General features: G+C 34.2%; 2 protein-coding genes across 4 annotated transcripts; one reads left to right on the top strand and one right to left on the bottom strand.

The window, feature by feature from the left end:
- Positions 1 to 703: 703 nt before the first annotated feature.
- LOC148309127 (uncharacterized) lies at positions 704 to 4,038 on the bottom strand. Of its 2 annotated transcripts, none has more exons than XM_088260616.1 (4): positions 3,272 to 4,038; positions 2,640 to 2,899; positions 2,072 to 2,224; positions 704 to 988 (listed from the first exon to the last, which is right to left on the bottom strand). In XM_088260616.1, the coding sequence occupies exons 1-4, from the start codon at positions 3,905 to 3,907 to the stop codon at positions 793 to 795; spliced, it is 1,245 nt and encodes a 414-aa protein (XP_088116742.1). In that variant the 5' UTR covers positions 3,908 to 4,038; the 3' UTR covers positions 704 to 792. The 2 variants fall into 2 exon arrangements, with proteins under 2 accessions (XP_088116742.1, XP_088116743.1); XM_088260617.1 differs by having other exon boundaries at positions 2,072 to 2,217; positions 3,272 to 4,033.
- Positions 4,039 to 5,368: 1,330 nt separating this feature from the next.
- LOC148309126 (torsin-like protein) lies at positions 5,369 to 14,744 on the top strand. 2 transcript variants are annotated; one of them, XM_088260613.1, is made up of 6 exons: positions 5,369 to 5,789; positions 8,381 to 8,652; positions 10,434 to 10,585; positions 11,169 to 11,308; positions 12,869 to 13,016; positions 13,993 to 14,744. In XM_088260613.1, exons 1-6 carry the CDS (start codon positions 5,618 to 5,620, stop codon positions 14,120 to 14,122), a joined length of 1,014 nt encoding a protein of 337 aa, XP_088116739.1. In that variant the 5' UTR covers positions 5,369 to 5,617; the 3' UTR covers positions 14,123 to 14,744. The 2 variants fall into 2 exon arrangements, with proteins under 2 accessions (XP_088116739.1, XP_088116740.1); XM_088260614.1 differs by lacking the exon at positions 5,369 to 5,789 and adding an exon at positions 7,069 to 7,177 and having other exon boundaries at positions 13,993 to 14,337.
- The last annotated feature ends 1,510 nt before the right edge of the window (positions 14,745 to 16,254 follow it).

The following is a 16,254-nucleotide window of genomic DNA, read 5'->3' as shown; positions in this document are numbered from 1 at the left end:
ATGGTTATAGAGCATTTTGAAAAATTGCTATATACAATGCAGTGAATGTATTAATGTCTAAAATTTATCTGGGCTTATTTATTTAAAAATATATGTATATAAATACATTATGTATACATATTATTTACAATGACTAGTTAAGTTATCCACTTTCATAGTGCAATGGTCAGCATGCTCGGCTACCATTCTGAAGGTCCCAGATTCGTTTCCCATGGGGTGTCAAATAAATTTATGTGATTTTTTCACTCCTAATATTTATTTATTATTACCCTGGACTGAAACCTGAAGCGAAAGGCTGATCGCCTTTCCTTCATGCGTTGACGATCAAGATAACACTATATGATGCAGTGCTCCATGCACCATCGGGTGTGTATAAGGGTAAGAAGTTTTGTACATTATTGCTTCTGATTTGTTTTGAACTGTAAAATTTAATAAAATAACCCAAGTCCGCCTCCGTAGTGTAATGGTCAGCACGCTGAGCTACCGTTCTGGAGGTTCCGGGTTCGATTCCCAGGGGGGCGGGTCAAATAAATAAAAGGGATTTTTTCACTTAAATATTTATTCAATGTTACCCTGGACTGGTACCTGAGGTGGAGGGCTGATCACCTTTCCTTCATGTGTTAACGATCAAGATAACACTGCATTTATATGATGCAGTGCCCTATGCACCATTGGGGTGCGAATAAGGGTTGGAAGAAGAAAATATCCCAATAATTTCAGTTTAATTTTTGTGAAAGAAACCTGGGTAAAAAGTGGTTAACGCAATTCTTATAAATCAGACTGGAGGTTAGTTCAGTGCACCATTACAGGCATATTGCCGGTTGCTTCCTCGTTTTCAGCAAGCTCTTGAATAATCAGCCTGGACCTCTTGTTGGGACCAACATCGTTTATATTGTGCTTCTTCAGCATGTGGTTTTTGAATTTATCCCCGCGGGAGAATCTCGACGGACACTGACTGCACGAATACGGCTTCTCTCCAGTGTGGATTCTGCAATTGCAAAAAGACAATATGTATTCCAATCTTGATAAAATTTTAGAGCTACCTAAGCCAAGGACAATTAATCTCAAGTGATAGTTGACCTAGGGGGACCTGATATGGCACATAAAGAAGAAATAAAAATGTATTCATCTATGTGAGAACTGAAGTATGTAGTATTTTACAAAAATGATGCCATATAAATTATCCAAAATTAATATATTGATAAAATCCTGAGAGGTTATATAGCCAGATATCGTAGTCGTACAGGAGAAAGTGACCAATATTGAATATTTGATATCTTACTAGCTTAATATTGCCCTGAAAAAAATCCCAAAGGATTTTCAACTTGGAAGTATAATATATTGGCTTGTTAAAATGACTAACTGCGTTGACGTTTATTTTCTTGCCAAGCAAAAGTGACTTAAATGGCCGTCCTGAACATTTTATGTTTCGTTAGTTAGTCACTTTCTCCTGTACGACTACGATATGCTCATTACGATTAAAAAAATTCTGGAGAGCTAAATTTGTTAGCAAATCTAGTAAACTTTTATAATAATATTAGACTTTTTTTTTAAATTACGGATACATCTAATAAAACTTGACTTCACACTTAAGGAATTTATTCATTGATAAAATCTTTTCAAAGTAACATATTCATAATAACACTACTTATTGCGAATAATGTCCTTGCATCTCCTTTGAAAGTTTGCATCTCCTTTGAAAAAGATTGTTCGCGTGAATCGAATAGCCTTTCTATGGATATTTGCACCAGAACCGTACTTAACATATCGAAGAGTTGCATGGCCCTATCAAAATTGCTCATAAAAGGGGAAAATAAAATTGCCAGAATGTCCCATCATAGAAAGAGTGAAGGAATAAAAATATTTATCTTCTTAGCACTTCTATCTGTCTCTTTGGGCTTCTTTTGCCCTGTAAAAGTCTTCTAGAACACCCACAAGGGGGGTGTTATCGCCCACTTTGAGAAATACTGGCCTATACAAATATGAGTAATTTCACCACAGGCTTGGCAAAACAAAGATAGTCATTGTATCGATGAAAATGTCATGCATTAGCAGTTAAAGTAAAGCGTACCTGATGTGTAGATTGAGAGACCCCTTGCCGGCAAACGTGGAAGAACATCCGTCGTGCGGACAGTGATATGGTTTCTCCCCAGTGTGTTTCCTGATGTGTCTGGCCAAAGCAACCCTCCCAGTCGTCCGATACTCGCAGAATGTGCACTGATGCCTTAAAAAAATTATAATCAATTAAATGTATACCAAAAATGGTCTCATACTAAAAAATAAATCAATCCAGGAATATCTCAAATGAAAGATATGACGACATTCATGCATATATAGTTTCACATTGGTTTTCGATGTACCTATTAATGGTTTGTTTATATTAAAAATATGGAGTTACACAAACATTTGATGCATTTTCATTTTCATTGCATGTGGCACGCGACATATTATTTTATTGAAAAAAAAAATTCTGGCACTCAGTCTCAAAAAGGTTCGCCATCCCTGGTCTATAAGATGCAGTGCCTTATGCACCATTGGGTGCGGATAAGGGTTAGAAGAAGAAGAAGAAATAAGTCAAACAACCGTGGTGACATTACACATCCCTGTTTAACGCCCTTAGAGATGCCAAACCAGTTCACCTTTTGAAGTCCCACTTGAGCACTCCGTGGGTGACCATGTGCTGCTTGAGGTTGACGTCCGATATGAACTTGGACCCGCACACCTCGCAGAAAAAGCGCTTGTCCCCGCGGTGGCGGGCCACGTGCTCCCGCAGGTAGGAGGCCGTGCCGAAGCGCCGGGGGCAGAGCCCGCAGCCGAAGGGCTTCACCTCCAGATGCACCACCTGGTGGCGCTTGAGGTACGCCAGGCAGCCGAAGGACTTCCCGCACTTGGAGCACACCTGCAGCACGAAGGCTTCCTGTTACCACTCTCTCATTATAGAATAAAATAACAACTATGTACAACATTTGAGTGTGTCCAAATACTTGTTCACAAAATCTAGATTATCTCCAATTACAGGAGTTGTTTTCATATTATTTTTTAATTATTTTTTTTAAATATACTAAATATTTTTCGAATGGGGAAAAAACATTCAGGTTTTACCTAAAAAGATCTGGTGCACAGTAAAAAGTTCAATAAGTGGCTTGATATTTATTTTTAATACATTGCATTATATTTTAAAACTTTAAAAAAGTTCCCCATGAAAAATCAAGTTTTTTGGTATATGACGTTGTTGAAAGGAGTGAGCGATATATCGGGCGTTAAGGATTACCTGTTTTTCTTCGTCATGCGTCAACCTTTTGTGCATTCTCATATTGGAGTTGGAAACAAATCTCTTTTGACAAACGTCACATTGGAATGGCCGCTCTCCGGAATGCGTTCGCATGTGTACCTTCAACACCCACTTACTCTGGCATAGCAGATTGCAAGTCTCGCACTTGAATTCTGACAAACACTCTTTATCCAAAACCTCTTTTTTTAAAGTCTTTTTTCCATCCGACACTTTATCCTTTTGCTTTGCCAGCCGTTTTTTCTTTTTCACTTTGATTTTCTTCTTTCGAATCAGCAATTTGAGAGGTTTATAGTCTTCGTCACAATCCGAATTCACATTTTCGGTAGAATCTAATTCTATCTTAATTTCATTGTCTTGGTTTTGTAAACTGTTTCGAAGTATCGTGTCGGAGTGCTCGCTTTTTCTCTTAAATTGCGTAGAAATTTTTAATTCACTGAAACATTCTTTACATATTCCCTCGGGAAAGTTATCGCCTCTCTTTATAAGGATATTTGTGCAGTACATAAAGTCTTCGCAAATGTTGATCGAGTCTCGACACTCGAAAACAGAAAATAGTTCCATATTTTCCTTCAAACATATCCGACATTGGTCATTCACCGATTTTGAAAATTGCATCGTAAATTTCAAGGCTAAATGCACCGATTTCTAAGTATATTCGAAATAAATCGATATTAAAATAAAAAATATTATTCAGTTAGCCGAAAACAATGCCGCGTACTGTCAGTGTCACTGTCAAATGTCAATTTACAAACCAGAGATTATGAAAATCGTGCTCAGACAAATGGGTATTGGCATATACAAACTAGTACAAAGATTATATGAACTAGTAGTACCCACCTACATGTCCAAAATAAATTTAAAAAATCGATTACGAATACCGATCGCCAACCACTTCTAATATAAAACAGAAAAAAAACTAGCCATTGTCAATTTTTTTTTAATTAAAATGAATATTTAAAACAAAAGAAAACGAGCCTTCAAATATGTATAAGTAAGAAAATAAAATAAATTGAGTGGTTATATAAAAATAAAATAAAACACAATAATATCATGCATATGATTTTGAAGGTAAATATTTCATTTTTAAAAGTAAAACTAGGAATTTTTTAACAATCCAAGAATTATTGTCGTTTGAAATTTTCTTTATTTTTTCATGAAAATCCATTTTTGCTTTGATCTAATTTCTTATAGCTCTTGGATATTATCCGAATTTATAAAGAAATAGGTTGACTAGTATGCACATGAAAATGAATTCCAAACAAATAAATTTTAGACCATCCGGTTCGATCCGGTTCATCTTCGAAAACGGCGAAGTCCTGTCTCTGTACATTCAATTATTTTTTTTGTTCTTAAGTGGTGGAATGATGACGCAGGATTAATAGATTTCAAAGAATAATTAAACTTTATGTAGACTTCTACTGACAAATACAATTCTGTTGGTATTTAGAAATCTAGACCAGGGATTTCAAACCTTTTTCACAAGTGGGTCATTTTTTTTTAATCCATGTCACAGAAGTTGAGTAATTAAAAAAATATTTAAAAAATGTACAAGTTTCATTAATTGAAAAATTTACAAAGAAAATGACAATTAACCATTCAAAAATAAAAATAATGAAGTATATTAAATATGTATAATTATTTTAATTCAGTTTAAATTTGATGGATTCACATAAAGTAATTTACTATCTATTTCTCGAATCCAATCACCCGTGTCGGGTTGTGGTCCCGTGGTTAGTGTCATGTACTCTTAATCCGGAGTTTCTCGGTTCGAACCCACTCTACCACAATTTAATACCTATTTCTAATAATGAGCCGCTTAGGCTCACAGATAAACAGTAGTATGAAATTGAGATATTTGTGTAAATAATAAAATTACAAATATTTATCTTTTGAAAAGCTAAAAAAACTTAAATAAACTATTTGAAAATAAGTAAACCGGAAAACAAATTGAGAAAACTGACAAAGGTAGGATTGTATGGTAGTACAATATGGTAGTACAAAATGACATAGGACTCTTATCATTACGTGGCTATGTGCTTAGTCTCTGGTTGACATTTGTTTCAATACATAATCTGTGGTCCAATATTTTAGACGTTTGAATTTCAAGAATAAGTGTGGGCCGGTGCGGTATATAAATTAGTTAGTCTGTGCGGTGTGGGTTATGTTTTTTTATGTTTTAAGTTTTATCGGCCTACTTCCCCCGGCGATTATTATTTAAAAATTTTAATATCCTTACTCTGACTGAAGTTGTCAAGAGTTTGATCATTATTAAGTTTTTTTTAATGTTTATGTTTGTATAAATACCCTTTTCTTTTTACTTTAAAAATGCACATAGCCAAATTATGTTGGCTCGTCATATTTTCAACACAGTTTGTATCCGTCTTCTCAGAATTTATTTTATTAGGAGTAGGGGCGCTTGTGGCTTCAGTAGGTTACTATTCTTATTGTAAAGTAATGGAATGTTGTACTGATGATTACATTTTGTATGATCTGGAAGGTGAGTGAATATTACCATTATTTCTTTATTGTTTTGGCATTCATTTTGTGGAATAACATGCTCTAAGGATAAAAAATAAAATTTGTGTCGGTTTGTGGTCCCGTGGTTATTGTTGCGGACTCTTGAGTCAAGAGTTTCCGGGTTCGAACCCACTCTACCACAATTTGATACCTATTTTCAATTTTGAGCCGCCTAGGCTCACAGAAATAGTATGAGATTGAAGTATTTTTTTAAATAGTAAAAACACTAAAAATAAAAACACTCCTAGATGTACTCGAAACTTACTGTTATTTCTAATACAATATTTCAAAAGATGCAAAATAACAAAATAACAAAATAAATACTACACTGTTGATAAGAGTATTTGGGGACCTGACAAAATATTTAATGGGTTTATATGTCCGCCTCCGTAGTGTAATGGTCAGCACGCTCGGCTACCATACTGGAGGTCCCGGGTTCGATTCCCAGGGGGGTTCAAATAAATGTTAGTGATTTTTTCACTGTAATATTTATTCCATATAACCCTGGACTGGTACCTGAAGCAGAGGGCTGATCACCTTTCCTTCATGTGTTAACGATTAAGATAACACTGCGTTTATATGATGCAGTGCCCTATGCACCATTGGGGTGCGGATAAGGGTTTTTTATTATTATTATATACATTACATACAAATACAATAACAATTCAGAGTATAAAAGTTTTACAATAAAATAATTATATCTGGACATTAATTAAATCACTTTCTACATTGTCCCTTTAAACGAGAAGCAACCATCGACAGACACTGTTCTTAAAGACATGATCACTTCTGGAATTCTTAATGGTTTCGGGCATATCAATATAAATATGAATATGTTTATATATTGTATTGTACATTGGAAGAATGGCAGTGATTTTTTCTTCTGATTGTGACTTGGTGAACTAACAAGGTGATGGATTCATTGATCAATTATATGGACGTATATTTTTCGAACATCAAAGGTATTAGTGATCCATACATGTCTCGACATGAATTTAAGACACGGAGTGAATCAGTATTTGCGCCCGTTACAAGTTGCGTAATTGGACAATGGACCGCCCGGTTAACAGGTTAACGAGTGAAGTTACGCATAACGAGTAACAGAGGAAGGACAAGCCCCCTTTTCACGACATTTACTTGTCAAGCAAGACTTTCGCGGCTTGGGAAGGAATTAACAAGAGGACCCTCACTTCTGCTTGGAAAAAACTTTGGCCGGAGAGTGTTGTCATATTGCTCACTCATTTCAAGAACGTCATAAATCAAAAAACTTGATTCTTCAGGAGAACTTTTTGAAAATATAATATAATGTATTCAAAATAAATATCAAGTCACTTATTGAACTATTTACTGTGCAACAGATCTTTTTAGGTAAAACCTGATGGTCTTTTCTCTTTTTGAAAAATATTTTGTATATTTATAAAAGCAATTAAAACATACTTTTTCTTCAAAATTTCACAACGAAAACCGTTTTCTAGTTAAAAGGGATTAATCATTTGTCATAAATTCATATTTTTATTTACATTTTTTTTAAATTTAAATTACTTTCCAAATTAAATTACAAAAATAAAATTATATTTTAAACTTTTTCAAATTAAATTATAATTTTTATAAACTTTTTCAAATTAAATTATATTTTTATTTAGGTTTTTTTTTTCAAATCTAAATTATATTTCAAGTTTTTACACCCCCTAACAGTTTATAAGTATTTTCATTAACTGATTCGGCAGTCACTTTGTGGTAAAATCTATCCATTTTAATTTATGTTTTACTTAGTAAATAACACTATTTCAATACCACTATTTCAAATAGTGGTATTTACTAAGTAAAACATTAATTAAAAATTTATAATTAATTTTATTTGAATAAACGTTAAAAAAAATAATAAAACAAATTGAGTTTTCTTTCGGTCTGGAACGCATTATCGTATTTTACGTTGATTTCTATGGAAAAAAATGATTCGCTTAACGAGTAAGATGCTGGAACGAATTAAACTCGTTATGAGAGGTTCCACTGTACTAGAAATAAGGATAAAATAAGAATGCCATTTAAAAAAAAAAACAGAGTGCAAAATTTGGTAAAAAAAGGTCGCAAAAGTCGCAAAAAAAGGTTTTGAAAATGTATGATGAGATGCCTGAATATATAAGAATGAAAAGAGTCAAATAAATGTTTTGTTTACTGTAAGAAGATGTATATATATATCGTAGTCGTACAGGAGAAAGTGACCAACTAACAAAACGTAAAATGTTCAGGAGGGCCATTCAAATCACTTTTGCTTGGCAAGAAAATAAACATGAATGCAGTGTTAGTCATTTTTAACAACTCAATATGTTATACTTCCAAGTTTAAAATCCTTTGGGATTTTTTCAGGGCAATATCAAGCTAGTAAGATATCAAATAGTCAATGATCACATTTTTGTAGAAAATGCACTTGGTGACTTTCTCCTGTATGACTACGATATGATGTAAATTAAGTGTAAAAAATAGTTTGTATGAAATGTAATATAAGCTAATTAAAGAAATAAAAAATAAAAAAATAAAAACTGGCAAGTATAAAGGCTTTTTATTTTTCAGCCCTTGAACGAAATATAGAAAGTAATATTTTCGGACAGCCGCTTGCGAAAGAGGTCCTACACATGCTTAAAGGACATAAGCAGTCCTTGCAACGCGATCACGGAAAAAAAGCACTAAGTATATCTTTCTACGGCTGGCCGGGCACTGGAAAGAACTACCTAGCCACATTCATAGCGGAAGCTCTTTATAAAAAAGGCATGGAGAGCAAATTTGTCAAGCTTTATATTGGACGTAAGGACTTTCCCGACATCAATCATGTGCCGGATTATCAGGTATGAACATACTTTAATAAAAAAATTGTGCCCAGTCATAAATAAAATCAAAGGGACAATCCAATCTTGATACATAAAAATTTATAATTACTGCCGGTACGTGGAATATTGTGGATGAGTATCATCATTGAACAACAAACTAGACAAAAATATCGAAATCCTTTAGTACACAAACATGATACACGATTTACACACAAAGAAGGTTTGATAGTCCCAAGAATTAACAATAAATATGGGAGTCGAACACTGCAATATATTGTTCCGAACATTTTTAATTTGTTGCCGACGGATGTTAGAGGTCAAAATAAAATATGGAACAAAGGCAAAATAAAGGAATGGGTAAATGTTCAAGAGTTATTTTTATAAAAATTGTAAAATGTTTATATTCTTAATTTTTTTTTCTTTTTTGTGTATATATTAGGTTAAAATCGTTAAAAACAATAAAAATGTATTAAAAAAGAACTCCACTGATAAGACACACAAAGTGGCTTTCACAAAGTTCTAATTATGTATAAATTGTGATTTAAAATAATTGTATACAAATAAAAAAAAAAAAAAAAACCGTTTTAAGGTGGGGACTGACCGGAGCATTTTGTCGTTACGTAACATTTGCGGCGAGCATCCAAAATTGGTTGAAGTATGTAGAACGAGCTCGGCTCGCTGTACTGACTACACGAATGCTCGCATCATAACGTGTTACTTTACAATGAAATGACTCCGGCCAGTCCCCGCCATTAGAGATTTATCAATCACCCCTGGAGTGCTGCAGTGAGATTTTAAAAGGTGAATTTGTTTGGCATCTCTAAGGGTGTAAGACAGGGATGTGTAATGTTTTGGTAATGTATCTAAAATAAATAAAATTGTTGGATCGAATTCCACTTTTATTTTAATATAAACAATTATATATATGTGTGGTCCGTACTGCTATATGGCTCTGAGACCTGGACCCTAAAGGTGAATACGATGAATCAGATTGAAGTGTTTGAATCGTGGCTTCATCGCAGAATGCCATTGATTTTAATAGCAATTTTTCCAACTACATTTGTCTCATTAATTTGTTTTACCGTTCTTTCCTCACTCACATGTTCCACATATCCAAACCATCTCAACACACCTTTCTTAATTTTATCAATTATGCTTATCTCAGCCTTGCATTCCTTCTTTATTTCACCATACGAACATCTATCAAACATCGTTTTGCCGCATATTTATCTGAGGGATCGCATTTTGACCGCATTCAGTCTGCTTTCATCCTCCTCTTGCCAACACCATGCCTCGCTTCCATACATTAGGATCGGAACCAGGACTCCATTGTTAAATCGGTAGTGTAAAGGCAAAGGGGTATATCTGTCTCAGACCAAATTTTACAGGAGAGCAAAAACAAATTTGAAATTAAATAACTCACTTGTTTTATGTATTTTTATATGTACATATCTTAAGAAAACTAAATAAGTATTGCAACTACACAGCTGTCCAAACTCAAAACACAGAAAGGGACATTTTTTTTTGTAGTATGTTTTTTTTTGCATTTTTGGACTAAGTAGATTCTACTTAGTCCAAAAATGCAAAAAAAACTTACTACAAAAAGAATATCCCTTACTGTGTTTTGAGTTTGGACAGCCGTACAGCTATTTCCTTTTGCCAGATTATGGAATACACTATTGTATTTTGTGGAACAAATTTGTCAGATATGTGCCTTTACACTACCGAAATAAATGATATTATTCGGTATTTTTAAATGAGTTCATTGGCGATTTTAGGATTTTTTTTCTTTGTTTTAGCGGACCCTGAGTAAGGACATACAGAAATTAGTCACCAGTTGCAATAAGGTGTTGATCATATTCGATGAAGTGAACGACATAGCTCCGGGTACGCTGGACATTTTGAAACCTTATATGGACCATCATGTGAAAGTGGACGATACAGATTATAGGTTAATATTGTGTTTATTTTTTTTCCCTTCAATTGAATATTTCGTCCGTTTTTTTTTTTAATTACCTAACGTCCAAGTGACTCTGAAATCTAGCTACGGCTTATGCAACACCGGTTATCATGTCCCTACTCAGGCTTCAAATTTATAAGTTTCATAGCCTATGCCTACTTGTGAGTGGATTTACACTTTATGTTTAAAGTTACTATAATTTCATGTAATTCATGAGTGAAAATTCTAGGCAAAAACACTCGCTATCTCGCTACAGGCATGAGTTTATACATTTCATTGATTCTAAGTTAGCAATGAAGTTACTTAGGTGTATGATTTTATTAATATTTCGTCCGCCTCCGCAGTGTAATGGTCACCTCACCGCATGGTCACCGCAGTGTAAAATGACCTTCGGCTACCATTCTGGAGGTCCCGGATTCGTTACTACGGAGGCGGACAATAAAGGCGGAGGCGGTGAATAAACATTGGAGTGAAAAAATCACTTATAAATTATTTTAATTGTATTTAACAAATAAAAAAATAGAGGAAAATCTGCTGTATAGTAAATAAATTAAAAATGTATTTTTAATTTCAGGAATGTGATTTTTCTGTTTCTTTCAAATATAAATGGAAATGAAATTGCGAATCATTACATTCAACTAAATAAGGACCGCAGTCTCCTCAGAATGGCAGATTTTGAACCGATTTTGAGAAAAGGATCTTTTGACACTGAAGGTACGATTTTTTTAGATACACAAAAAGGACGTTTGTCCACTACACGGGATTTTACCATCCGGCAGTCCGGTTTTGAAAAATGAAAACGACTACAACAGTTTAGCGTGATCGAATTTACGGGCAACGTGTTCACGCACCAATCAAGATCTCCGATCCGGAGACATATGGACAAAAGCACAAACCAATCATCGTTTTAAAACGCTAACTAACGCCGGACGGTAAAATTCCGTGTAATTCCGGGTAGTGGACAAGCGCCCATACTCTTACACGGCTCTAGTGTAAGAAGATGATTAGTAATTAGAATCAATGAGTCAGTGAAATAATTTATTATATCCTCAATATTATTAGTATTTAAAGCATTTACTTTGTCGTTAGTCATATTTACTTCCAAATACTTGTTCACAAATCTTGATTATCTCCAATTATAGGAGTTAATTTTTCATATTAATTTTTGACATCTAATCAAAGATGAAGAAGAATATGTTACTACAAAATGCTCCGGTCAGTCTCCACATTTATATCAGTATGTGAGGTCCGAATCCTGAATTATAATTACATACATGAGAAACGCCAGAAAATATCATTTTCATTTTTATTATTTTAGCTTATAATTTGACCAGTTAATTTATTTACAACATTTTGAGTGTGTCCAAATACTTGTTCACAAATCCCGATTACCATTAATAATATATTTATTATGTATATTATTTATACAAAAATGTTAGTAATATTAGTATTTAACCACTCACCGAGATTTTTATATCTACCGGTTTCGAGACGTACCCGTCTCTTTTAGGACAATCACTACCACAGCATGCAAACAATACTACCCGTAACTACCATAGAAGGGAAGAGAAGGTTTTTTTTATAAAGCAGAAACACTTTCATTTTTAAAAAGGGTTTCTAAGTATTTAGACACACTTTATTGCGTTAAATTTGTTCCTGAGACACCTGTGCGCGGCGGTATTTTGCCGTTTTTTAAATGATTACTTTTATCATGTATTTAGTTTAGAAACGATTTATTTTCCTAAACAAAAACGTTCAATGGGATTCATTGTGCCTTTTTTGTACTCTATAATATACTTGTGTCACATTATTCTTGAAATATATTGTAATATAAACAAATAAGATTGTAACATAAATAAATCAAAGCACGCATTGTGTGTCACTCTTACCCACTGAGGATGCGTAGCGTCGAGAGTGAGACAGATATAGGGCGTGATTATGGCGCGGACTAATTATCGACCTCAAGAAAAATCAGGGATCTGTTCTTGTATTTATCCTTGTGATATTACAAATTATTACTCAGATATTTCAACAGATGTCATAAGGCTAATGATTGACGTATTATTTTATCCATAATTCCACACCATGAAAAAATCCCTCCAAGTTGAACTGAGGTTCGAAACTTGGAGCAAAGTAAAAACACATACGCTTACGTCAGCCGCGTATGGGGCATGTTTTGTGAAAACACATACGGTTATAATATTAGCTTAATATAGCTTAATATGTTAATAAAAAATAAAAATATATCTCTATGGTTAGCAATTTTTTTTCCAGGGGGATTTCAAGGGTCCGATTTGATATATTCCCACCTCATAGATCATTATATACCTTTCATTCCTCTGGAGCAAGTTCATGTAGAGAAATGTGTTCGGGCAGAGTTCAAGAACATTGGCATTGACGACCCAACCCCAGAAATGGTCAAGTAAGTGGACATTTGTTTTAAAAGCACTAACCCATGGCAACACAAAGCAGGCGAATCGCCCGTCAAAGCTAGTGATTGGCCGGTTTGTCTTTGAAGCGATTTTTTTTACATTAACCCTTTCCACCCTAACCATTTTTTCTCATAACTGATCAGCTACTCTGATTTTAAAAAGATGCGACATTTTCTACCAATAAAACAAATATTTAGGTTCCCTAATTTTGGGACACTCTGTCTGGCAATTCGTATAATCATGTTAATTAAGTTAATTAAATTAAACTGTATTTATCTGAAATATTTTTTGATAGAATATACTTGGGTGATCAATATACAGAGAAATCAGTGATTAAAGTTATATCTGCTCCGGGCCAGACATTGTGGCCCACGGAGCTGCCTACTAGAATTATACGGGCCAGAATGTCTGGCCTACAGAGTGGTAAGAGTTAAAACTGTATGACAACAACTTTATTCATAAAAATAACATAATAAGTCCGCCTCTGTAGTGTAATGGTCAGCACGCGCTCGGCTACCATTATGGAGGTCCTGAGTTCAATTCCCAGGGGGTTCAAAATAAGTATTGGTGATTTTAACTATCATATTTATTTAATATCAACTTGGACTAGTACCTGAAGGGCAGGGCTGATCACCGTGCCTTCGTACAATTAACAATCAAGATAACACTGCGTCCATATGATCCAGTGCCCTATGCATCATTGGGTGCGTATAAGGGTTAGGAAATAAGTATATTTCGGTTACTAATTTCATAATGAAATGTTATAATCACAATTCATTTTACATGATTTAATTATAGAAAGCTTTCATTTTCCAGAGACTCTTTTATTTGTATGCAAGATCCGAACCCGGATTATTTTACATACTGGAAAACGCCTGAAAATATGATTTTCTCCTTTTTCGCTCGCTCCACATGCCCAAACTGCCCGAACGCACCTTCAATTATGTTTTATTATTTATTTTTCAGTGAGGTGACGTCCCATATTTCATACGGGCCTGAAAATTATCCAATTTTCGCAAACGCGGGCTGCAAGAGGATACGTAACCAAGTCTCATACGTAGCGCACATCTCAAGACAAGAGTTTGCTGGATCGTAGCATCTGACATGTGTAAACTTTACAAATAAAACATGAACTATTTTGTATAATAAACCAAAACATGTGTAGTTCCAGAAATACACTAAGACCTCACTTTCCGTCGTAGATACGTTCCAAAATATTGCGGCGCAAAGTGAATTGCTATTTTCCATTGGAAATCATATAAAGATCAAAGATAGGTGACCATATTTTTCATTTAGTCCCTTTAAAAAAAATATATAATGGCGTTGCATATAAAATATATTGCTTTAGCTAATGTCAAGTTAATTAAATAATACATATTACTTAATTATAAAATATTGACTAAAAGTTTGTTTGTTTTTTCCGCCTCCTAGTGTCAGCACGCTCGGCCACCATTCTGGAGGTCCCGGGTTCGATTCCCAGAGGGGGGGTCTAATGAATATAAGTGATTTTTCACTTTAATATTTATTCAATATCACCCTGGACTGAAGTGGAGAGCTGAACACCTTTCCTTCGTGTGTTAACGTTCAAGATAACACTGCATTTATATGATGCAGTGCCCTATGCACCATTGGGGTGCGGATAAGGGTTCGAAAAGTTTGTAGATAATTGGGTTCCTGCTCGTCAGGATAAGATGGATATTCCTTAAATACTAAAAAAACGTTATTAAAGTAAAACTTTGAATCAACGCAAAGTGAAGCGACACAAAGCGAGGTCTGAGTGTACTGGGCTATGCGTATAGCTACATGATTAGCCTTCCCCTCCTGGTGATATGTATTTACTACAACTTGGCTTTAAAAATGAGTATTTCAATATAAAATATAAAAATGATTTTCCCAAACCGGTAGTCACGAATGAGTGTTATAAAAGTGGTATTACACAAAGTAAACTGTGGATGATAAGGATAGTGTTTTATAGAAGCATTGTTGCAAAGCGCCGAACATGGCTCCCGTGTCTATACAAACATTGTCGCAAAGCGCCGAACACGGCTCCTGTATCTATACGAACATTGTAGAAAAGTGCTAAATACGGCTCCTGTGTCCATAGAAACATTGTTGCAATGCGCCGAACATAGATCCCGTGTCTATACAGACATTGTTGCAAAGTGCTGAGCATGGCTCCCGTGTTTATACAAACATTATCGCAAAGCGCCAAACATGGCTCCCCTGTCTATACGAAAATTGTTGCAATTCTGTCTATTCAAACATTCTTGCGAAGCTCAAAACACAGATCCTGTGCATGACAATAGCCTTTGTATGGACACGGGAGCCATGTTCGGCGCATGTGACATGTTAATTTAATTGATAGATATTTAGATTACTTTTTAATACAAAGGTGCTAGGTGCCAGATTTGCATTTGGTTTTATATTTTTTATTTACCATGATACTTTTTACATGAGATGGGTACTTACTGTATAAAAATATTTTGATGTTTTATTATTATGTATTTATATTTAAAGCTTTAAAGGTTTATTAAGGTATTATTGTAGATCAGGGGTATTCAAACTTTTAGCTTCTCCGGATCACGTTGGAAGAAGTGTTTTAGGTCATATGTAAAAAAATTACACTCAATGATGAGCAAAAAATCTGATCAACATCGCTCACTCCTTCTAACGTCATATATAAAAAATCGTCAATTTTCAGCTGTGCATGTTTTCAAAATGCCCAGAAAATGTACTATATCCCAGCAAAAGCGGCATATTTTTAACTTAATATTTACTCACTACAGGGTAGAAAGTATTGTTTTTGCATTTTGAAGAAAAGGTATTGTTTAATTATTTTTTTAAATATACTAAATATTTTTCAAATGGAGAAAAAACATTCAGGTTTTACCTATAAAGATCTGTTACACAGTAAAACGTTCAAAATGTGGCTTGATGTTAATTTTTAATACATTTTATTATATTTTTAAACTTTAAAAACGATCTCCTGAAAAATCAAGTTTTCTTATAAATGACGTTGAAAGGAGTGAGCGATATGTATATAACTAACATAAAATTCATAATTTTTCTATTAAAAAGCTAAAAGACAGAACAGCGATGTGGAATTAGTGAGATGTATACTCATGCTTTGATATTTGGTTGGATCTGAGTAGCCAAGTCCTTGAGGGCTTGTCGAATATTTTAGTTTTAATTTTATCCTTAAAAATTTCTGCCCATAAAAAATGTAAG

Source organism: Brachycentrus maculatus, unplaced genomic scaffold (assembly GCF_059751285.1).
Source record: "Brachycentrus maculatus isolate JH-2025_06_01 unplaced genomic scaffold, ASM5975128v1 h1tg000139l, whole genome shotgun sequence".
Classification (NCBI taxonomy): domain Eukaryota; kingdom Metazoa; phylum Arthropoda; class Insecta; order Trichoptera; family Brachycentridae; genus Brachycentrus; species Brachycentrus maculatus.
Note: the sequence above shows the minus strand (reverse complement) of the source record. Positions and strands in the feature narration are given on the sequence as shown.

Bases quoted from the DNA above. Each gene is read 5' to 3' on its own strand.
- LOC148309127 (XM_088260616.1), bottom strand. From the start codon at position 3,907: ATGCAATTTTCAAAATCGGTGAATGACCAATGTCGGATATGTTTGAAG. The intron at 2,225-2,639 runs GTGAACTGGTTT...AATTTTTTTAAG, and splicing joins CTCAAGTGGGACTTCAAAAG to GCATCAGTGCACATTCTGCG. The intron at 989-2,071 runs GTACGCTTTACT...TTGCAATTGCAG, and splicing joins TCTCTCAATCTACACATCAG to AATCCACACTGGAGAGAAGC.
- LOC148309126 (XM_088260613.1), top strand. From the start codon at position 5,618: ATGCACATAGCCAAATTATGTTGGCTCGTCATATTTTCAACACAGTTT. The intron at 10,586-11,168 runs GTTAATATTGTG...TTTTAATTTCAG, and splicing joins GTGGACGATACAGATTATAG to GAATGTGATTTTTCTGTTTC. The intron at 13,017-13,992 runs GTAAGTGGACAT...TTTATTTTTCAG, and splicing joins CCAACCCCAGAAATGGTCAA to TGAGGTGACGTCCCATATTT.